At 37.5% G+C, this 24,527-nt stretch overlaps 1 protein-coding gene across 4 annotated transcripts in view; it reads right to left on the bottom strand.

Annotated features, from left to right (window-relative positions):
* GSTCD (glutathione S-transferase C-terminal domain containing) overlaps positions 1–24,398 on the bottom strand; it is a 58,041-nt gene extending 33,643 nt beyond the window's left edge. Inside the window, exons 1-5 of one of the 4 annotated variants that reach the window (XM_030492397.1) lie at positions 24,245–24,398; positions 19,914–20,345; positions 17,906–18,355; positions 12,249–12,503; positions 11,452–11,545 (exon numbers count right to left, since the gene is read on the bottom strand). In XM_030492397.1, coding sequence (XP_030348257.1) covers positions 11,452–11,545; positions 12,249–12,503; positions 17,906–18,355; positions 19,914–20,324 — 1,210 coding nt within the window. In that variant the 5' untranslated portion in view covers positions 20,325–20,345; positions 24,245–24,398. Of the gene's footprint in view, positions 1–11,451; positions 11,546–12,248; positions 12,504–17,905; positions 18,356–19,913; positions 20,346–22,471; positions 22,757–24,244 lie in introns of those variants that run through there. The other 3 variants (XM_030492395.1, XM_030492396.1, XM_030492398.1) reach the window with 3 other exon arrangements.
* Between the last annotated feature and the right edge of the window lie 129 nt (positions 24,399–24,527).

Raw genomic sequence — 24,527 nt, 5'->3', positions numbered from 1 at the left:
ACCATTACAACAAAGATAATGTAAATCAGCTATTAATTGTTTATTGTTGTTCTGGCAGATTGTATTATCTGTTGTTCCAGCTGATCATCTCCTACTTCCCTCCCAAATCAGTAACAAATAATTGTTTTAAAGAACCTATCCCCAGAACAAAATATGAATGAATGTCAATTAACTTGAGTGAGACATGTAAATTCTTTCTATATGTTTGCAGTATTTTGTTACCAAGGAAGAGGAGAAAGAGACACACTCAGGCTCGGTTTCAGTTATTCTCTGGGCTGCAGTCTTTTCTGTGCCCAAGCACAGAGACTATGCCTCCCTTCTCAAATTTAGCTAATCTTCCAATCTTAACTTCTGTGTGATTTCCCAGTGCCTACATTTTCTGTTTTGAAAGCAAGATTACACCAGGAAGAGAAGTTGTGAGGAGTCCAAATAAGAGAGAATCTTTTTTTGACTTGTTTCTGGGGAACATTTTGAAGCATTAGCTAAACAGCTCTTTCACTGCTGACTACTGCCCTCCCCTCCAAATGAAGAGGGTCACATATTCTCGTGTTCAGAGTGCTGCTACAAAAAAAAAAAAAAAAGTTAGTTGTTTAAAATTCACCTCTTTACACCCAGCATTCTCCTTTATCCCAAAGAATATAAAATTCCCCAGAAGAAACTGAGCTGATCAACTTTCCCTCTCCATCACACCCTGCTCAACTGTTACCACTTTTGAGGTACAAGTCTTTGTGAATTGAAAACATTGAAAACATTGAAGGCAGAAGGCATTACTCTGCTATGTCCTTATACAGCACCTAGCACAACAGACAGCAATTACTGCTTTTAGGTCCTATTCCAACCCAACTGCTAAATCATTAACTGTAACTAGCAGGGGAAAAAAAAAAACAACAAAGGTTTGAAATCACTTTTTCCAACAGGTGGTCTCAGATTTTGGGATTAGGGGTTACTGAGCTGAGAACTGCCTCATAAAAAGCACCTTTATCTTGGGCGATTGTTTAGTCTCAGGGCACAGCTCCATCCATCCAGGTACAGTTCCTCATCCAAAGAGATTTTGCTGCCCTCCTGTGGCCTGTGAAGATTTTAAGCTCTCAAAGTCACACACCCTCCCACCGCACCGGCCAAACAGCTTGTCCTGGGTTCAGCTGCAGCAGTCATTTTTTCTCCTCCTTAGTAGCTGTGCAGTGCTGTGTTTTTGACTTTCAGCCTGGGAACCACGCTGATAACACCGATGTTTTTAGTTGCAATTAAGTAATGTTTACTCCGACCAAGGACTTTCTCAGCCTCATGCTCTGCCAGGGAGGAGCGGGAGCCAGGAGGAAGCAGAGACAGGACACCTGACCCAAACTGGCCAAAGGGGTATTCCATACCACGGCACGTCATGCCCAGTATATAAACCAGGGAGAGTTGCCCGGAAGGCCCAGATCACTGCTCGGGTCGGGCTGGGTATCAGTCGGCGGGTGGTGAGCAATTGTATCCTCTCCCCTTGTTATTTCCCTTATCATTATTATCATTGGTGGTAGCAGTAGTGGTTTTGTATTATACCTTAGTTACCGGACTGCTCTTATCTCAACCCGTGGGAGTTACATTCTTCCGATTCTCCTCCCCATCCCTCTGGGAGCTGGGGGAGGAAGAAGTGGGGGAGTGAGCGAGCGGCTGTGTGGTTCTGAGTTACCAGCTGGGCTTAAACCACAACACAGCTAAGAAAAAATGATTCCACTCGACCAGTTCAGACTTTTGTCTTGAAAGACAGATTGTGCAGCTCACTTTGAAGAAAGTAAAAAAGCCAAAAATCTGTTGGTAATGAAGGTCTCCTGATGTCTCTGCTTGAAAGGACTGCTTAGGCTTTGTAGCAGAAATACAGAGATCAGTCATGCTCACAGTTGAGCTGACGAACTTACAACTCAGCTGTCCTTCAGTTATAATGTGTAGAAAACATCAATGTAAGTGACCTATAAAAGTACTGCAAAGAAAGGGAAAAAACCTAACTTTAGATCCTTGTGTTGATTATGCTACATAGCAATATGAATTATGAATCCCCATCCACTCAAATATGGCACATGGATGACACTCAAAATAGCTAAAGGATGCAAGCTGTACAGTGGTTACATTCTATCATCAATGTAGTTGGGATTTAAGTCTAGTGAGAAAACTTGCAGAACAATCTTCAAATAAGCAGTGGAGACATTTTACGCCAAGAAAAAACAGAATACTGAAGGAGATTAAGTATCTCTTTTAAAGACAATGCTGGTGCTACAAAAGATCAATTTAAATTGTACAGCAACTGGAATATTAAGATATTGGTATATTCTGGAAAAGAAGAAAAAAAAAAGAAGACTAATGTCATCAACAATTTAATATTTTATCCAATAGCACATTCAGAATATTTGGAGACAAAGAAAGTCACTAACTCCCCCTCCTCTTCATATTCCAAAAGTGGGCACATCATTACAAAAGCATGCTGAAAATCAGGTACATACAGATTTAAAACTGGACAAGGTATAAGAATGAATTTGCTGTAAGTTCAAACACTATATATACTCTGAAGTTCACATCTGCTAGTGCAAAGAGCGAAATTCCTGAAACAGGACTTCAATTCTTCCTCATAATTGCAGACATAGACTATTTTGACCTATTCAGAAGCAAGCAAGGGAAAATTAATGGAACATGAACAAAAAAGCCAGTGATCCTCCATCTAATTATCTGTTTATATATTTTTGCGGAAGGTCTGAAACAGGCAGATTTTCTTCTGACAACCAGTTAGCCAGCTGCCATGAGGACTTTCTAAGGGCCAGCACTGCATGAATGGTTGGCATCTCTGTAATTCAGATTGGAGAGCGTATATCGTAAAATGGCAACACTATAAACAGGAATCCCCCCCCAAAAAAAAAAAGGAAAAAAAAAAAAAAAATTAGTCAAAAAATGCCTTCTCATATGTAGTTTCCAGGCACAAAGGAGTAAGAAATGCATTAATTTTCTGTACAAAGTGTCACTTTGTACCACAGTATCACTCCTAAGCCTACCTTACTAACCATTAAAGGGGATAAACTTCTATATACTCTGGCTTCCTCGCAAAAAACCCTGATAATGATTTAGAGTTGTGTTTAGAAGAACATGTCTTTTTGGATCACATTAATTACCTGTCCCAGATTTCTGCTGGACATTGTCCCAAACCAAAATTGCTAGAATGGCTTGTCAATCCTTGCCTTAATAGTAACCTTGTGTAAAAAATGACCTGTACATCCATGCTATGGAGTACTTAGCAGAAACTTGTTCTCTAAACCTCTGGCCTACGAGATAAATAATACAACTTTGGGGCTCTGCTATTCCATGAAAAAGGAACACGGGGAAAGAAACAAGTAAACTCTACTACAATTATATCAGGAGGAGAAGAAAGACCAAATAGTTTAAATGAAACAAAGGCCAGAGTTACTTAGCAGGCTACTGAACATTCATTGAAGATTTCTGAGGAAGACATAGAAAATTAATATAACACTCCTGTTAAAAAACAAACCAACCAACCAACCTTCTAGTCATCTATGAGTTAGTGGTTCTGGTTTTTATGCCCTTCTGTATGTGTGAGACCTTTAGAGACAAAAGGGAAAAAAAACAGAGTTTTTTTATCTAGGGCAGATCACATGCAAATTCTGTGTATATGTAGCGAACTTAAACCAGTGACTGTCAAATGCAGACACTTGGTAAAAGTTCAGTGATTAATCAAGAACATGCTTTAATTTAACTGTCAGAACTAAGACTACTTGTGAATTTACAAAAACAAATCATTAAGAATTGCCTCCAGTTCCCAGTTCATAAATCCCTAAAACATTTCCAGTGGCAAACTGCAGCGTTTAATTTTAGTTCTATAGATACGTTCAGTAAACAAACACAAACCACAATGGGATTAAAAAAAGCCTCCACTGAACTTTATATGCCGCATCCTATAAAACAAATCGCAGAAGCCTAATACACTCTCAATTAACCAGGGCTTGTATATTGTAAAACCACACCCCTAGGGATTAAACTTCAACAAAAACTGAACTCCTGTTATAGGGCATATTCAGTATGAAGGGCTAAGGCCTCAGTAATTCTCTGAGAGTTTACACCTACACTACAAAGCAAGGCATTAAAATAAAGGTGACACTTTTCAGTATCATTATAAGCCGCATGGAAAGTACATCAATCACCCTCACCATAATAATTTCTTACAGAACAGGCCAAACACCAATGAGAATTCAGTTTTTAACTAAACCAAAATGCAGCTGTTAGAACTTGGTGTTATTCTTTCTAGTATGATTTTCAGTAAGATACACTAGCAACTGCTGGTTTTCTTTGCAGATTTTGAATATTTCATAGGCTAAGCATGTTATTTAGATCAGAACTTCAAAAATGCAACAGCCTTTGAGCAATCATAAATGAACTGAACTTGTACCCCTCATAACGCAGATGCATTGTTTCAATGAGGCATATAAACCACCTATATTTACAGAAAGTGTTTGTTTCAGTAGAACATTGTACTTAAAAATCATGATTACATATTAATTTAACTTATTCATATAATAGCTTTGCCTCCTGTCTCAAAACAGGCATCTTAAAAATACAAAATAATGCATGCCCTTCCCTTGTTTAGTTTGGTAACCAAGACAATCACAGAAGAAAAATGGAGGGAGAGCATAGTAATAGTAGGAATAGGAACAGCGTATATTGCCATCGAAGGCTTCTGTGGTTTGGTGGCATGCATAATTTATTATTTCCAGCTACACATAAAGAATTTTTGTCTAAAAAATTGCATCCAAACCCCCATCAAAATTGTCTTCAGTCTAACTATGCAATGCTATATCCCAGAACAGTCAAACAATCCAAGGAACTCACATATGTGAGGGAAATGTAAAGTTTTGAAAGAATCCTTTAGAAGACATGCCACATAAGAGTGAAATTGCAGTAATGGGCTTTCATTTTATTATACTTATCACTCTGAGATACCAATGTTGCCTGTATTCAAGCCATGAGCATTTCCCTTTCTCTTTGTTAAGAAAATTATTTACTTTACAAGTAATTAGAGTATGAGACAACCTGGTTTCATTGCCATTGCCAGTTTTCCAGATCTTGGATTGCAAAAGACAATACAATCATAAATGTGGTTTAAAAACTGTAACTTTAAGGAGAGGTTAATGAGAAGCAGCTTCAGCTGAGTTCCCCTTGGACTGTTACCCATGTGGCTTGCAGGCAAAGAGCTGTCTGATATGGAAAACTCAGTTGAAGAAGAAGGATGAGTTCCTGCTTTGGGATGCTAGAGATACTGAAATAGGCTACAAACTATTAAAAAAAAAAATCTTCAAAGTATTTCAAAAAGTTCTGACAGGCTTGGAAGGGAAATAGAGAACTTTAAAGCATTTATTTTAACTCTTTTTGGTTTTATAGAATAAATGACTGCCTGGATCTCATTTTAGAAACACTGTTGCTTTGAACATTTGAAGTAAAACACATAATGTGCATATCTTGATTAGCAAAAATTTGATAAAATATCAGATTCCCTAAAACAGCTTTGATTTTTTAAGCATCATGTATTCTCTTCTCAGAAAGCATCTCCAAAAGGTAATACCAAAAGCAGAACAAACTAATATAACTGTGGCCTGTCTTCACAAAATGATCCTAGAAGCAAATTGGATATATTGCATCAAGCTTGACAACTTCAAATCAAACAAATCTGCATCTAATAAAGTGTTTATTCCACAGTTATCGTTTGTCAGTTCTGTTAGCAATTACAAACAACTTTAATATGGACCCAAAGCCACAAACTTTACAATTGATTAAAAGATAATTACATTATTTAATGCTGCTTTCCTTCAATGTTGTTCAAAAAAAGAAAAAAAAAAAAAAGGGCAGGCACCATTACCATTAAACCATCAGTAATCTCTAATCCCATGAATTTAGAGAATAGTTGATACCAGTCATTTGGTATAAGAGTAAGACCCGAGGAATCAACATTATGTCTAGAACCCAGGGAACTCAGTTGGAAGCCAGAGAAGAGAAGGGAAGAACAGTAGGTATGGAGTAGCAAATTACTGACGCAGTACTCAGTATTTGAAAAGCACTTGCAATGAACGAACTCAGTCCTTGCGAGCTGACCCCAGAGCACACACCAAATTGCTTTGCAATAATATACATAAATGATTGTATATCAATCCAAGATCAATACTTGTCCAATTGTAAAAAAATATCTGAGGTCCACATGCCAGTGAATTTTTATTTAGCAGATTCATCTTTGCCAATAAAGGAAAACACTCTTGCCATCCTAAGGTATTTTAACAATTCCAATGTAACAATGTCAGTAAAATATCTGTAGTTCATTTTTCTTTCTGCCAAGAAAGATTTCTATTACAATAACCCTAAGTTATGTTGGACAGTAGGTTAAAAACAAAACCTGGTTTGCAAATAATTAATGCTACAAAGAAAACACAGCATTAGGTCTGTGTGACAATTGTGGAACACAAAGATCCTCCTACAGGAAAGCAAGTTTCAGTGCCTTGGGGTTTCAGTGATCTTCAAAGAGAATAAGACATTGTGACAAGCATCTCCTCTACAGACATATTCCATCAAGAGTGAAACACAAAGATGGTAAAAATGTCCATCTTTCCATATTCTTAATTCATAAGCAGTTTATTTAAAAATAATGTTAAATTTTCTATCCTTCCTCTGGCCATACATATTGTGATGTCAATTCTCAAAGCCACATACTAGACTTACTCATCATTTCTTATCACACTCAAATGATTTGAGATAGCCAGTCATCAGAAATCATGTTCAAGCAGCTGCACCTATGTTTTTGCCAAATAAAACAATATCCTAATCCCCAAAATGTAGCATTTCCTCTTGGGAAAAATTACCACCACTACCAAACATAAAGAAAGGTGTCACAGTAAGAAGAGCTTCATCCTCATGTCACCATTCTTCCTGCAAATCAGACAAGCTCTCTATTTCTAATGTCAACATTCCGTACTCTGTATGTACATAAATAACTGAAGATGGCATCATTAGTAAGATTCATATTCATGCATATATTAAATCACTCCTATTAATAAAAGAAAAAAGAAAAAAACACTGAAGATCAAATTCTCAGCTGACACAAATTATTTAGGAAAAGAAGACATAAAGGCAACCTTTCAAACATTATATACCTCTATTTCCTGCTTCTTTCCCACACCCACCTAAAGAAAATCAACCCAAAACAAAAAACCCAAAAAACAACAGCAAAAAGCCACTCCCACCCCCCCCAAGAAACCATTTACAGTATATTATGAATTATTCTGTGCCTTAGAAATCAAGGTAACAAATCTCAACAACCATTTAAAGGACAACCTTATGGCTCAACAGTGAATGTTTAGATTTCCAAATTTTGTCTCGTTTCAAAAGCCAAGCATTCTCATCTCATAAGTCTGAAGACTTGAATGGAAACAAGGGGCAAGTATCAATCAAGGTCTCGTTTTATTCAGGCTAACCTTTCTGTCACAGTTTTATATAGTCATTTAACTTGGCCACCAACTTGCTACTGATCACAAAGCAAGCATAAATCAAACTCAATCAGAGTCATTCTGTCTTCAGCTAGGCAGGTATACATTGCCTTGCAACAGATTAACACCTGTTCTTACACCTGTGTGCTAGAAGCAAAAGATGTAAAAGTCCTTTTCTTTTTCCCTACCGGCTTTTTTAAATTCATACATGGAAAATTTCACCTCTTGAAGTCAAACCCTTGATCCAATCAATTCAATACTAGGAATCAATTTCTCACTAGGAATAATAAAGCATATAAAATACTTGACATGCTCCACTGGGAGTCATGTTTATACATAATCCATTAAAATGCACTTGTTTAGGAGAAATCAGCCCTATGAATAGGACCATCTACAATGTTAAAGGGCTATGTGTCTTCTATTAATTGTTAAAAGCAAGCTGCACTTGTAAAATGCATTCATTTATTTTGATCTAGTTTTATTTATTTGCCTACATGTTTTAAACTGACTTCTACCTCAAACTCCTATCTCCTACTGTGCATGCACTCCTAGTTTTTATTATAGTGGTCTTCCCACATTCACCTGTCAGTAAGCTATATTTCAGCTAAGGTGCTCTTTTCTGGTCTACTACAATTCCTTCATTTAAGAAAAAAAATATTTTTACGAGGAATAAGGGCACTACTTACAAGCCTACAGAATGTAGTTTACTACTTGCTACATTCATTCCATGAGCAGTTTCCCACTTTGGAAAGAGCAGTATAAGTTAACCACTACCTTTTTAAGTAAATACCATCACATGCACTCTCTGTCAGGCTAGCTGGTGATTTCAGAATGAGATACTGCAAGTAAAGCACTTTTCTTCTTTTAAGTACTTCCTGCTTAACAAGTATTTCACCTCATGAGAACAGAAGTAAGGGTTTGTGAGACTGTGGGTCAGTTACTTCCCATTCTCAAATTTCACAGTTGCTGTTTTAAAGAAAAAAAAATAGATTCCTGTTAAAAAAATATAACCTTTCTCCCTTTGTTTCACAATGCACACAATGCTTGATGAAAAAGGGACAGTACCAAAGACTTACATCCCCATACATCATCAGAATAATAAAGCAGCAACAAGGGTTATCACTCTCCACTCCCACATACATTCATTTTCCATTTCCCCTTAATGTGCCTTGGGCGAGCCCAAAGGAAGCACCTTTGATCATAACCAGTCAAACTGATCTTGGTATCCACAAAGCCTTTGCAGTGAATAGCAAATTAACCTGAAGACAAGGAATGGCTTCATACACACACAAGATGAAGAACACAAGCAAAAACTCCAAGGCTGACTGAAGTTCCAAAAGGATTAAAAAAAAAATCCTTTTCTATTGCTGCCTAATATGAACTATGAAACCACAGCCCCATTTCTTTGTTGGCCACAAATCAAATTAAATATAACCTCCCTTTTCCAAGACCTCAGGTTTAATCAGCGGTAGCACACAATTTCCATTCAGCATTCTTATTTCAACAAGCCCCTCTTCCCAAAACTTCAGCCACTACCTTGTCTGGGAAAATATGAAAACATTTTCTACACTGGCTTACACCATGTGATTATTTCTCTGTAGTACTGATGCAAGGATCTCATTTCCCTCCAGTCTCACATTGTGACCACCTACACTTTTATATTCTTACCTGACACACTCTTCTTCTACTGTCTGTACATACTCACAACCTCGTCTCCCTTTACTTCTAAATGTAAACATGACTCCAGTAGAATCAATCCTAGAAGTTCCACATACATATACCACAAATTCTGAGTTATCTATGCTGAGATAGAGCAAAGAAAGTATATCACATATGCTATTAAATCAGGATTTCCCAGCAAATTAAATTTCCTGTGGATAAAGAACCAAAGTGAGTTTTAACTGAAACATTCTCCACTTTGTCTCAACTGCTGTGAACATTAGTAAGAGAAAATTTATTTACCAGTTATAGGAGTAATGTGTTTGAAAGCTTGAATTTCATTACTCAAATCTAGTTTAAAACTCTGTCAGATTCAGTGACAGTTTCCTTATCATGCCAGGTAGGATTTAGTAGTAAAATATTGGAAATTCAATTCATACAACAATGATTAGGCTGTACTAGCAAAAGAAACAGGAAACTGAGAACAGTACCACTTAGAACAGCAGAGGTAAGCATGCAGATATATACAACTGAAAAGCAAAATCAATTCTCGTATCAGGAAATTTCTTTTTGTCGTATGTGGCTCTCTTGCTCCTGGACTAAAACCACAACCATTTGGAGGTTCCCTAAACCTCCAATGGCATCAGATCACTCTGAGCTTGGGTGGAGAGAGGCGAAATCTCTCTCTCAGCACTTGCTGAGCTAGCAAATTCTTCCCCAAAATTTAACTGAAACCCAATTTCAGATATCAACATCATTAGTAACTACTTCAGCAAATGAGAAAAGGGACCGAGCACGCACAGACACAGGCAGGAAACAGCAGGACGTGATTGGTCCCCTAGTCAAATCTAGTCCTTCCAGCACAAAATTTCCAAGTATACATTCAATACGTGGTTTTGTATGTTATGCATCTTTTTCAAAATTTTCTTTCAAATAGAAGAGATATCTTGCCAAAAGTATGAACTAAAATTTACAGCCAAAACCCTGAGCATTGGAAACGAGCAAAAATGCTCATTCACTTCAACAAAACACTGGAACTTGTCACAAGTTAAACACATGTAATCCTCCCTCTACGCATTTCAGCAGTCAGACTACAGAGCTATTTTAACTTAAGAAGCATATCCAAAACATTCACATAAAGTCTAAAGCAGCATGACGTAATGCTGACAGATTCAAACCCAAGTTTTGGTTTTTTATTTTCCTTTCATGCAAAAGGAAAGAAAGGATCAATCATTGAAGCAGGGTGTGCAAGTTCCCAGTAAGGGTTCTCTCAAGACAAAACCAGACGAAAACAGTTAATGTTAGAAGGATGGACACTATATGAAACTATAAGTCTCATGGTACACACCCGGGTTTTGTGCACTAGTTAGATCCAAACCAGAGGAAACCAACTTCAAATTTAATCTTATTTTTATAGCCTGTGTATTGTAGATAGGAATACATGCTTGTATTCACACAGTTAGGTATTAAACAACATATTGGTCATTGAAGAGCATCTATATGTTGCATGTATATTTCTGTAGTCTTTAAATCAGAAGCACTATGCCAGTGAGGCTAGACTGAACTCCAGTATCTAACTTGTGCTATTTACACAAAGAACACAAACTTTTTTCTTCCCTGTAGGAAGGACTTATCATCCACTAACTTCTTACTGTCTGACAGCATATAAGAACTTCTAGAGGAATCTCTACTGTGTAGGAGAAGAGGTATTCAACATTCACAACACTAATGAAAACAGCAAACATTGTGATAAATCAGTTTTTTCTCTCTAGAATTACAGCCACTAGGCAACAAACTGCCCTGCAATCCAGCAAAACAAACAAACACTACAGGGCAGGGAACACGGCCACAAAAGGAAAGACTCATTTATATGTAACTACCAAACTTTGCTAATGAATATTATTTTCATCAGAATAAATCAGCTGCTGCTGCTTTGGGAGACCCAGTACAATATTTGTGCCAATTATGTTAACATCATTTAGTCAGAATTTACTGTTTTATATGAAGATAAGTTCAGGAAAGTAGGATACAGTGGGAAAAAATACGGTTCAGGAACAAGGTCAAGCTTTTATTCTCAGTTTGGCCATCAGCTGTTGATGACCTGAGGGAAGTCATCTCACCATGTGTCCCAAACAGACTGAATTTTAGAACAGATTTAAAACTGCTTACCTGTTTCACCTAGCTCTGGAATACATTGAAAAGTGATGTAACTTCCTACGAAACAGTTAAGTAGCTTCACCAGAAAGCAACACTGTTAAATACATACCACATACATAAAACCCCTTACCTTCTCCAGGACTGACTGCAGGTGGTAGATGGGTCCAGTCTAGGGTCCAACTGGGGCATGGATGAGGAACAAACTTTGCTTCAACACCATTCTCCTGTGAGAAAAGGCGGGGCAAGGGAAGGATGTAAAACACTGATCCTTTACCCAACGAAGCTGGTAGCAAAATTCGTACTGAATTTAATGGCATCGGATCAAACTGCGCAATTAACTTTCAGCCTAACTAAAATTGAACAGGCAGCTGACTCTACAGTATACTAGATTCAGATATACAGTATACTGGATACTTTCATTTTCCCAAGAAAGCTCTGTTAATTTTCTTCAGGAAACGCTGTCAGCCTCTATAAAAAAAAAAATAAATTGAGAGTTATGGAACATGACGGAGGGGTTTCTTTAACAAAACTTACCAGGGTTCCCAGATGTTCAAAGCTCTAATCAAACAGCGAAAATCCAACAGAAACGATAGAATAATGAGGCCAAACATAGAAGCAATGGGTTTTGCCATGGATTATATAAATAACTTTGAAAGAGGAATATAATATTGCAATTGAAACAACAAGTTACTTTTATTATTCAGAATTATTGATAGGGTTTCCAGCGGATCTATCTTTCCTGAATCGATTGTCAGAACAAAAACATAAAACCACTTCTAAGTCAATGCGTATCAGACAGAAGACAGGCAAAAGGTATTAAACTGTTCATGGCCGTCAGACTTTGCTTCTGCAATTCTAATACATTTTACCTATTCCAAATCAAGCAGACTTACTATTAAAAAAAACTCATTAAAAAGCAAAAATTACCATTAACTTAGTCATAGTTGGCCTTGGACCACCTATAAAATGACTGTCTTCATTGTCCTCTTCTAATTCATCAGGAACTGAAAAAAAGTCTTGCAACTGTTCCTCTGAAGCAGACATCAACTCTGGAAGCTGGAGAAACTCCATACTGCATTTGCCAGCAGCTTTCTTTACTCCAGGTACTTCTTGAACTCTTCGATACCAGCTGGATATCAGAGGCAAATTTAACAGATTTTTGCCTTGGGTTTTGCAGGAAACCTAGAAAAATAAAATTGAAAGGTTACTTGCTACTGTAAACTTCTTCTTACAAGGCACAAGAAAGCATGAACTACAGAAGTGAGCTCGGCTCCACACCAAGCATGCTTCCTCATAGCAAGATGGTAATGCAAAATGCTAGCTAGTTAAGAGCTCAGGCCTGCAGGTGGAATTGCCAGTTGGCTATTTAGACTTCATCTGCAATTGCCATTTGCTTTATAGGACAGAAAGGTTTACATGACCGATTTTAATCATAATTTCAATCAGTAACAGGACAACACTATTTAAATAATATTCTTAATTATCTGCTATTTCCTAGCAAGGGAATAATTCGGTTTTGTTGGTAATCACAAAAAAAATAAAAAACCAAACACAAAACAAAACACCAAAGGAAAAAACAAACCAAAACAAAACAAAAACAATCACCAAAAAAAACCCCAAAAATACCCTGAAAAACACCAACCAAAACACCAAACAGTAATTTGCAACAAATACTGAACTGTATGCAAGACATTATGGTACCTGAATACTACGGTTTCTCACAGGCACCCTGCAGCCCTTAAAAGCTCATCCGCTGACAGTTATTTTGCTGTCGGCCCAACCTTAAACACCTTTGACTATGTGGTAACAGCACAACAGGCACTGGCATACATTGTCCCTGGTCTTTATGGAACTCAATGGAAGTCTTTGCTAGCACTGAACCCAAAACTTTTTATTTAGGTCATATATTTACTCAAACTTTTTTACCATCTTAACTTCATATACGAAAATGGTAACTAATATATTTCTTTTCTGAATTAAGTATATATGATGGTGAGATGAAGTGGCCTTCAACAGAAATAGAATTTTTAGTGTAAAAAAGAAAAAAAAAACAAACCTGCAATACCCAAATTGTATTTTTAGATGAAGACCGGGTAATTTTAAAAAGGATGCATGTGGTGAACTTAAGCAATTTTTGTTCAGGTTCCCAAATGTGTTGGAACGGTGAAGGACATCCTCGTACAGGAGAGGCTATGAAGTCTCCTTAAAGTCACTCAAAACCTGATTGGATACAGCCCTAGGCAAGTGGCTTTAGCTGACCCTGCTCTGAACAGGAGCGTTAGACAAAATGATCTCCAGAGACGCTCTCCAACCTCAACTATTCTGTGATGCTGTGCCTGCTTTAAGCAGAAAATTAAAAGTCACCATTACAGGAAAAGGCAGAAAAGGCCATATGAAAGCAGTGCTCCTCCACATATCTGTCCTCAGTGTGAAAGTGGAAATTGGTAAAGAACACTTGAAATGATGTAAAATTTCAAGCAGCTTTCTTGCATGCTGCATCTATAATGTTCTTAGGGTAATCACAAGTAATGAGTAACAGCTACAGGAGCCAAAGGAGGATGAACTGGGTAATTTTCGTGTCCAATATCCTAATAGTAACACAGGCAGAAATAAATTAATTCCGTTAAGGAAGAAGTCTTTTGGAAAGCAATGCTAAGAGGCACTGTTACACTTGATAACAAGTGTTCTAAATTGTATTTCAAAAAGTGAATAGTGGTTTCTCCCAGATGGAGAATGGAGCTTTTGTTATTCTTCCATTAATTTTAAACAGTTACAACTAATAGAAAGCGTAACAAAGCTAACCTCAGACAGATAACAGAAATGGAATGTAGTAATGAAAAACAACTCTTCAGCTTCATTATCTTACTTTTGGTAATTACAACTACAATCTGCTAGACAAGTCTCCTCATATTTATTGTATGATACTCTCCAGACACATACCCATTGAAGAATTCATTATTATTCAAACCCTTAAAGCAAAGTGGAAGTGCAACTACCACGATTTTATTTAAACAATCCAGGAAGTTCTGTTATGTAAGTGACAAATAACATTTTAATACGTAATTAAACTCCAGTACTTCCATCAACAAGAGCAGTTGCAGTTTCAACCAACTGCTTGTGAGAAGTTTTCAGATGCAAGTTATCTAATTGTGATTATAACTGGAGAAGTCAAGGTATAATTGCTTAGAAGACAATAATTTACCAGAGAACAGAAATAAGGAAGCATTATCCCAGAGCTCTTATAATTTAGATTAAAATGAAACTGAAGGCCAATTTTTTTTGGACAATCCTTGGTACAAGGTAACACAAATGTATTATACAATATATAGTCCATAAGCCGCAGACCACCAGGGCTCAAGGGTCACTCATGAAAAACAAATAAATACAGTATTCTCAGCTGCTCATGGTACATAGAATCACAGAATCAACTAGGTTGGAAAAGACCTTTAAGATCATCAAGTCCAACCATTACCCTAGGACTGCTAAGTCCACCACTAAACCATGTCACTAAGAGCCTCATCTACACGATGTTTGAACACTTCCACGGACTGAATATGCTCCTCTTACTAAAAAGGCCTTGGAAAAATAAAGACAACTGAAATACATTAAAGTTCTTAAAATAGTAGGAAAGTATTTTGTCTTATTGGTTTTGTTTAGTATGATCCATTCAGAAGTTGCTGTTACGTTATTTGCAACAAACAAAGCAGACATTAAGCATCTCAACTCAAAGGTAGCCATATTAACCTACTTCTGGACTCCCATATTGCTATCATCATACAGAAATCCACTGAGGACATCATCTTGGTTAAAGAAGTGATAAATCAGACACTTGCCACATATCAAAGTTTGCTAGAAATTATCTTGATTTAAGAAATTGTTTCTCTAAATCTGACTGACAGCATCTTCTCCAGGAATTCTATTTGTTTTCAAACATCATAAGGCAAATTTGGCAAATCAACTTGCAAAATCAAAATGCAAATGCCAACTTCCCTCAGGAGCTTTTCCTGGCAATAGACACTAGCTTAACTATCAATCTCATAGAGTAACTGCAGGAATACTGGTAGTAGGCAGACTTGTTTCATTTTATTGTCATGAGAAATAAAGATACAGCTGTCATTTCCTTAACTCTTTTCTGTATATGCATCCTCGTAAAACTAAGTACACAGATTGTGCTGAGCAAGACTCTCAGTGTCTTGCCACAGAATTTTTTCCCACTGTAAAACTTGTTTTAAAGCTGAGCTCAAGTCAGTCGTACTACTAAGTACTACCTCTTTCCAGAGGTGTGAAAAGGGTAGAGGGAAAGAAAGGGTGCAGGGGGCATTGGGGTATTCTGTATTGGTTTTAATTAAAAAAAAAATAAAATAAAAAATCAAACTGCATGGCTTTATTAGGCTCAATACATATTTTTATATATTTTTCTATTCCCCATGTTACCATGTTACGATTTTGTACAACAGAATCTGCAAGACACTGGCACTTACTAGGTAAGTGCTACAAAAAAGCAACCACCAACACACACACAGAGTCTCCTTCTAAGGCCCAGATAAACTTTGTACAAGGAGAGATACACCACAAAAGATTCAAAAAGAAGTGACTAAGGCTTTCCCCTACAAAAGGGGTGAAATAAGCTTTTAACAGATCATTAATCTAAAGGTATAGAGACATGAGGACCTTACTGATTCAACTTAACAGTCAACACGACCAATAGCTGGCAAACTGCATACTGGAGTGCAAGAACTGCCACTTCCGACAGTGTTTCTGTAATGCCATTCTGCGTTGGGAGCAAAGATTTCTTCTCCAGTTTTCCACAATCACCGTGGTGCCCTGACTGCCACCTATGTCAGTGCTTTTTCAGTTTTATCTTCATGAAACTCTTGGAAGGTTTCAAATTCCTTCATATACAGACGTTCAAAGGAAAGTGTGGACTTTCTATTAGTATACAGGTAACATGGGATTCTATTAGAAATTAAAAACAACAAGTAGTGAATCTCATAGGACTGCAAGGAGAATTGTAACTTTTCAGTTATAAACTTCATTCCAAGAGCTTCTAGCAACGTAACCGTTCCCAAGAAACTTCTCCTTTCACTGCAGTAAACAAAGGACCTCTCACAAACTGCGGAAAACAGTTTACTAGCAACAATACTATGAATGACAAAACTACAGATTACTGAAGTTTCAGGGGCTGAAGCACATCCCAACAAAACCGGCTCCCTAGACACACTACCTCATTTCCAAGCGGGCTCACAGTGATCAGTGCTTGCTTGAGGAAGAATACAGATTAAGTTTTGTAAAAACAAAACTGCACAGAAGAATAAAAGGTCTGCTAATACATTGGTACTATGCTGCCCTAAGCACCCAAATTACCTACAGATGTGCAACAGAACTGCCTTATTTTGCAGGAGGGCTTGATAAAAAGCTGGGTTGGCTACACAGGAATGTTTCCTCCCAAACAAAAAAGTCATTCCTAGGAACAAAAAGAACAGCAGAGATAAAGAATAATTTACCTATTATGAAGAGAAATAAGCAAACTGGAAGTCATAGCCCACTGTATTTTAAAAGGAAAGAATTGTAGACAAAAAATTCTCAAGAGAATCTCAAGAAATTATATACCAGAGCATAAACGAATGAGCTTTTGGAAGTCTCTCCCTAGTCGATACCTGAGTACCTCTTTGGCTCTAGTATGGGTAAGGAAAGTCAAGGATTTACACCTCTGAAAAGCCACCATAGTCCCCGAATCTCTTTCCATTCACTGCCTCCCTAAAAGGCATTCTTACTTTCTTAGAAGATACCCGTTTTCTTTGAGGCATATCTGCTTAAAAGTCAAAATAGAAGTCAAATAAAGTCACATAAAGTTTCAGATCTTTGCTGAAAAGAATTCCAATTCAGATAACATCCACGCAGTAAAAGTACAACAAACCGGGTAGGAATTCATTTTGCCTTGTCCCCCAGTACACTGAAACCAAAATTAAAAATAGGTTCATGCTTTCCTAGTTTTTTTTCTATGCATGTTACAACATACTTTAAGTGTCCATCTTAAATTTTCCATGAGGGACATCCCTTCCTGTATTTTAAAATTATTACACCACTCTCAACTCTCCCTCTTTTTAAAATTTGCAATTTATGATGGAATCAAAATTCCAAATCTCAAAAAATTCCTCATGCATAAAATGGTCTCATTTTAGTAAATAGTCATTGAGTCATGGTCATGAATCTGGTAAACCAAATTTGAAAAATATTATTATCTCTTATTGCTTCTGGAATGTTAGAATGTACTTTAAGTATCTGGTTTTAGTATTTTCATGGAGAATTCTACTGGGCAACTTGGTATCAAAACATTTCAGCGTAGTATTTTAGCAGTTATCAGTGTTTCCCCAGCATTGATATGCTATGTATTTAAAAGCAATTTTGGTGATCTCACCAATCTCTGTTCTTCATACAGAAACAAAGACAAACCTTCTCTTTTGAGTTAAGTTCACATTGCAAACACCACTATATATTTTAAATTAACATATTTTACAACTTCACAATTCTTAAAAAAAACCCAACATATCTACAACTTCATATTTGCAGAACTTGTGTCTTACCAAGAACTGATGGATGCATGGCAAAAGCACAATGTCTGCCACAGTAAAATAAAGCCCTTCTGCAAAAACGTGGTCCAAAAGTGGAAGGTCTGAGGTTTTTGTTCTCCTGATGTGAGGGGCCTCCCTGTTGACTGCATCTGATGCTTCCTGGACAAGTAGCTTGGAGAAAGCTATGCTCAGTTCCAGACTTGGGAGTGGATGTTCACACATTTCCACTGGTTTTCCTTCTTCTGCTGCTGCTTTAGCAAGTAGAGGCACCGCAGCCTTTTGTTGCTGAAGTTTTTGCCTTCGAATTTTGTCATCATTATGTACTCGGACAGGTTCTCCAAGCTTCCTTTCAAGCTGTAAAATGGCAGGAGGAATAGTCTGACAGTGATCAGGAGACGCTGTCAAAAATTCTTCAACAGCCAGAGGTATGCTGATCTCACAGAGTCTGGTCCACTGGCTAACCTGTCAGATTAATTCACGTAATTAATGTCTCTACAGAAACAAAATCCAAAGTACCTTTCTATCCACTTTAAGCAAAGAAATTCCATATTTAAATACATTCTTTCATAACCTTAGAAACTCAGATATTCTGTATTATTTTTGCAATAGCAGAATCAGGAAGCTAAATTTTATGTATGACAGAATGAACAGTTATCCAGAATTGCATATTTTTATGCCTTATTATTGGTGTAAGATTAGGGTGGCCATGTAACTCATGAGAAGGAAAGCTGTGACCAACTTATATATGTCATCGCTACCAAGTGCTGGTAATAAAACTAGATTGCATCAAACAGATTTTGAGCACATTTACTTTACAGAAATACATTATTACAGATTTTCCAGCATGCAACATCAAAAAATTTTATTCTAACTGAACACCACCTTAAAAAAGCTACTTATTTTTTTCATGTTATAGTTTCTTGTCCTATTTTTCTTATTACCTGTACTTAGAGCTTTTAAAACTTTTAAATTCTTGTCTTTTCTTACTTAGTTTACTCACTTGGCAGCCATCTGAAATATGGAATCAAGTTTTCCAGCAGTTCCAAGTACTAAATGGACTAACGCAGGGATATGCTTCCCCACACCTGCTACGCACCAACGAGGATGAACTGAGTTGGCGACACACTAATCAGTGGCAACCATAGATGTAGTGATCATGAAATAGTGGAGTTTGACCTCCTGAGAGGAGTTAGAAGGGCAAGTCTAGATGGATGAACTGCCAGATGAGTAAATGTTACAGATAAATGGGCTGAAATATCGACTCGTGGGGCAGTAGTGGTTAATGTCTCGCACTCTACCTGAAGGTCACTTAGAAGTGGAGCTCTTTAGGGACCTATGCTGAGGCCTAGCCTATTTAAGTTTCTTTACCAATGACCTGAGGGGCAGATGGAATACACTCACAAAGATGACAGTGAGTTAAGCAGAGCAGTCAACAAACTCCAAGAGCAAGCTGCCACCCACAGGGACCCGCACAGGCTGACAGGAACCAACATGAAACTCAATAAAACATCCTGCATCTAGGATGAACGCAACCCCCATAATGGCACAGGCTAGGAACTGACTACCTGGCTGCGTAGCAGCTCTGCTGAAAAGAACCTGAACATCTTGGTGAGCATAAGCTAAACATAAGCCAGCACCTTGGCAGTGATGAAAGCTAACAGTAACCTGTGCTCTGGAAATCAAAATTAACAATAAATCGAGTGCTTCCTGGTTTCCTTCAACCTGCAAAAGCTGTACTTTATAACTCATTGAAACTACAATGCAGATGAAACAAAGATCTGACCTATTTTTTAATTTCAGTGTTCTTTCTGTGCTGCTAAAAAGTAGTAACTTTAAAAAGAATTCTTTTTCATCTTTATGCCAAAATGCAGATACTTCTCCATTAAGGAAATTCCCATTTCTAAGCAAATTAAGTTTCTTACTAAAAGAACTTAGTTCACGTCAACATTAAAAGTCCGCTTCAGAGTATTTAATGCTTATTAAAAATCCTCTTCATTATCTAAAAGACAGATGCACTTACTTCAGCACAGGCTTTTAAGCAGGTCTTCTTAAAGCCTAATAGTTCCAAAACATCCTTTTTAGATGGATCTGCCTCATATGTTTTCTGTATTACATGCCTTAAGACAACAGAAAGCCCAGCTCGGCAGAACTTCCCATCTTTCCCAACAACAGCAGGTAAACAGCAGCTCTGTACAACCACTGGAAGCTCACTCCTGGAGATTAAATGGACTTCAAGACTGCCAAGGAGGTTTTTTGTCACAAACTGATCATCCACATCTTCACCAGTCGGCACTAAGAAAATTTTGAATAATTTGCAGTCACAGTAGGATAGCAAAAACAGTGAAATAGATGTATGAAGAGGAAAGATACTATCTCTATACTGATGAGAAAAACCCAAATATAGGTGTTCTTCAGTGACACTATCTTTCATCTTCCTCCTGAGCTGAAGTTCCTGAAATAGAAATCAGAACACACTATTCATAAAAGAATACAGAATTTAGAACAAAAACCAAGAGGTTTGAAACAGTGGTCCTATCACTATCTGCTAAACCTGATTTTAACACAAGACACTATTAAAGACATCCTGCCTGAATAAGTGGACTGCAGGCCCTTCCTGAGAGAGAAGAATGGCTTCACACATAAACCGTATCTTCACAAACAAACCACTGATAGGGAAATGATCTGTGTAAAACTTCTTTTTATATTTTAGAGTATTTCTGACATTAAACAAAACATTCAAAACCAAAAGAAAATATTTCCTTTTAATTTTTTTTAGCATATAAACATTTTATAGCATGCTTTTTTTTTTTTTTTTAAAAAAAATCACCAATCTCCCACAACATTAACCATCCCTTACTGGAAAAAAAGTTCCTGAGCAGGTATCTACAATGGTCAGTTTCCTAATACAAACATTTCCCTTTCTGTTCTTGTAACTGTTAGAATTCACATATACAGGGTATTTAGGCCATGGAAATAATAATCGGTTTCTATATTAAATAGTAATCTAGAGCCTGGTGCCATATTCATTTAAGGCCAAGAGGACACATATGAAGAAAAAGCCCGTTCATTTCAAGAATGCTACATGAACACCTCAAACACACAATTGCTTTAAAGCCGTTAAATGCAAGAGTAACATAGCTGAAATTAGTGTCTTCTCATTATGTTAAAAACTTATATTAATTTCCCTTGTACTTGGTTGAAAATTACATTTTTCCTATTAAACGATTCCATACCAGTTTAAAACAATGATGCAATAATTTTTCTGTTCCGTCAATACAATTGCCCATTCACTTATAAATCACAACTGGTATTTAAAAGCTTTAGACACTGGATGGCACTCTTAAAACAGTAATTATAGAAGAAAGCTTTATTATAAAAGAGAAAGAAATGTATGGGGTTTTAGATGCATATATATATACATATATATAAAATTCGCAAGTGACATTGGAACAGTACCAGTCTTCCACATAACTGTCTAGATTAATAAGGTCTTTGTACAGTTACATGAATATGATGTAATTATTTTAAAAGCAAAAAAAAAAGTTTTCATCTGCTAGATCCAGATTATTGGAATTTTTTTTTCCCCACATAAATGTGTACATCAAATTTACTAGTTGACATCATCTATCACTGGGCAAAATTAATTGCCCAAAAAGAGGAAGTGGAAGAATAAAATCAAATCCCTCTAATATTAAGTAAAGATCATCATAATGACTGTTACAGTGGAGTATTTTTAAACCATTACATGGCTTTGTCTCAGAACAACAGTGGCTCAACATAACAGTACTATTGCTTTTTTTTCCAATTAATACATCTGCCACACAAAGAATAGCACAATACATAATGAAATACCTACTTCCCTAAAAGCTATTTTATTTGGATAAATCTTGACAGCATATAAATTAAGACAGATTTAATACCCTAAGTACAGCTCTGTGGAAGAAATTATATAGTGAAGGTACTGTTGAGGAGATTAGTCAAGAAGAGTTATTTTACCTGCTAAATCCATAGTTACTAGCATTTAAACTCATATCCTTGACTACAGTACTTCTTTCATTATTAAATGGTACCCTCATATGCGTTTGGGTGGTTTTTATTTTCCATGGTAATCTGTAGAGCACACAACCCCATCTTTTCCTGGCCATTCCGTCACTCAGACATTCACCTTACAAATCACCATGGAACACTGCCCATTTCACAAGACCGGATCTTCAATCTGAGAACAGGTACTTAAACATACAAATGATTTCCAGACCCTGACAAACCAATCTGTCACTTCATCATTTATATGACAGTGATTCATTCTGGTTCATACAGGCAACCAGAACTCTCTCAAATAACGGCCCTGATCCTGCAAGTACTCATGGTACCTGACCTGAAGGTGTCTTTGCAATATACTGTCCCATAATTTTCAAATATAGCCCTAAATTCTTCTCATATACTACCACTACTTTTCCTACCAAAGTCTCTTTCTCTTCTCAAATTTGCAGTGCTATGACACTGAATTTGCTTTCCCAGAACCATACTCACTGTTCTGCTACTGATACGGTCAATTGAGATCTGAGTTATTAAACTTACTGTGTGGAGTGGAACAAAGTCCATTCTTAATTAGGGTCCTTTTAGGACAATAGTATTTCTCTGTTTCTGCAGCTAACCTTCAAGGGATGAAAAGATGAGCTTCGCTCAAGCAGGAAAACAAAAGAAATGTTGCACTTGAAGCTCCTGTCTGAATCCTCCCGATGTTTCTCTCCGCCTTTGCTATGCCCACCATGGCGGCCCAAGGGCACATCTCCTTTACAGTTGCCAAAGAACTTGCATCTCAATTCTAAGCGAGCCCAAACAAACATGTTAAATTATGTATCTTTAAATACATAATAATTCAGGCCTAAATATCAAACTAAGTATTTTTAAGACTCTTAACTATTGATCGCACTATTTTGGCTTGGAGGAGTACATCTTCCTTGTGGATTTATGCACAGCCTTGAAAGACTTAACAGCCTTCCTGGTTGCCCATTCTCACTTAAGTATTTTCACATAACTACCACCCTTCCATTAAATGTGGTGAATTTATTAATCCCTTGGAGCTCACTAAAGTGTGTGCTTTTAGTCTTACAAAAGCAGCCACAGACACATGCAATAAAACAAAGCATGGTACACAGAACTAACAAAACCTACAAGACATTATTACCTATTCACTCACAATATTTTTCCTGAAACTTTTTTTTTTCTCTAATTAGACTGTAAATTCAGTGGGAAGAGATGCTTTTCATACTATACTGACCTTATTTACAGAAGCCACTGTTGGAAGAGGGAAAGGGAAAAGTAACAAACACCACAAGATTTACAACATAATTTAAAGACAAGATAAACAATGCCTGCCTTTGGTATACAGATCACCATGGCTATTTAAAATTCATAAACTTTAAGTATAATTTGCACTAACTGTACTGTTTGTTACCATTTTCTCTTCCCTTTCAAGATGCACTGTACAACAGTTTAATGAGTTTCACTGAGCTACTGTGTTACCAATGTAATAAAGAAGATTGTTGGTTTAAAAACAAATGTTTCCCAGAAAAATTAAAATAAAAATAAAAAAACCCTAAATAACTACATGAACGTCCTCTTCCTTTTAGTTGCTGAAAAAGATTTCATTTACTTGTTGATTACTACATGGTAGACCAGAACTCCTGTTGAATGGACACATTAACATCTAAAAAATGCTCAACATAATAAGCAATTTGAAAATGTAGTTTTCCTCCAGCAAGCATTTAACTTAATACAAAGCAATGTGCTTTAAGGCAAATAACTCTGGATGTTGGAGTTATATTTCTATCCAGACCATCAATTTGCTGTATGAGTTTAGGGCCACCATTGACAGAGGATCCTCGAGGTCCCTTCCAACCTGTGATTCTGTGATTCTACAACTCTATCCCCAAGTGAATCCAAAGAGAAGCATACAAGCTTTTCATGGGCAGCTTCAAACCAGACTCTCAGACAGGTGCATAAGTAAGGTAAGAGCTGTTAATGGTTCAAGTAAGACACAGGCTATGAAGAACAGAAGCCAAACTTCAGAAGAACAGCATGCTAAAACGCGGTTACTGCAGAAAGTGATACCACTGAGGTAAAATTCCTTTGCAGACCTACTCCATCAAACCTCCACTCCGAACTTCTCTCAGCAGTTTGTCAGCCCAGGAAAATCCGACCTGCTAGTCAACACTAAAACCTTCTATTCATTTTTTTCCCCTTTATTTCTCTTCGTTCCTTCGCGCCCTCCACAAAAACCCTTAGCTATAAACCACCAAGTGCCAGATGAACGACAGGAAGGCTGCAAGTGTCTTCCCCCCTAAGCACCTCAGCAGGCAGTTCCCCGCCAACCCTCCTTCACCGAGCAGAGACCCCGCAGCCACGGGGGCAGGCGCGGCCGCGCTGTCAGGGAGCCCAGGCTCCCCCGGGGGTGCTGCCCGCTGAGCCGCCGCGGTCCCTCCGGCCGCTCCCCTCAGGCAGCTCCCTGCAGCGCCGACCTCCTCCCGCCGCAGCAAGACCCGCCCCGCCCCGCCCCGCCCCGCCGCTCACCCCGCCCCGCACGCAGCGCGCCCCCGGCACCGCACGAGACCCCGACCGCACCGCACAGGAC

The sequence above is a fragment of the Strigops habroptila genome, chromosome 7 (genome assembly GCF_004027225.2).
Source record: "Strigops habroptila isolate Jane chromosome 7, bStrHab1.2.pri, whole genome shotgun sequence".
NCBI lineage: Eukaryota > Metazoa > Chordata > Aves > Psittaciformes > Psittacidae > Strigops > Strigops habroptila.
The sequence above is the reverse complement of the archived record's forward strand: the minus strand, read 5'-3'. Positions and strand labels throughout refer to the sequence as shown.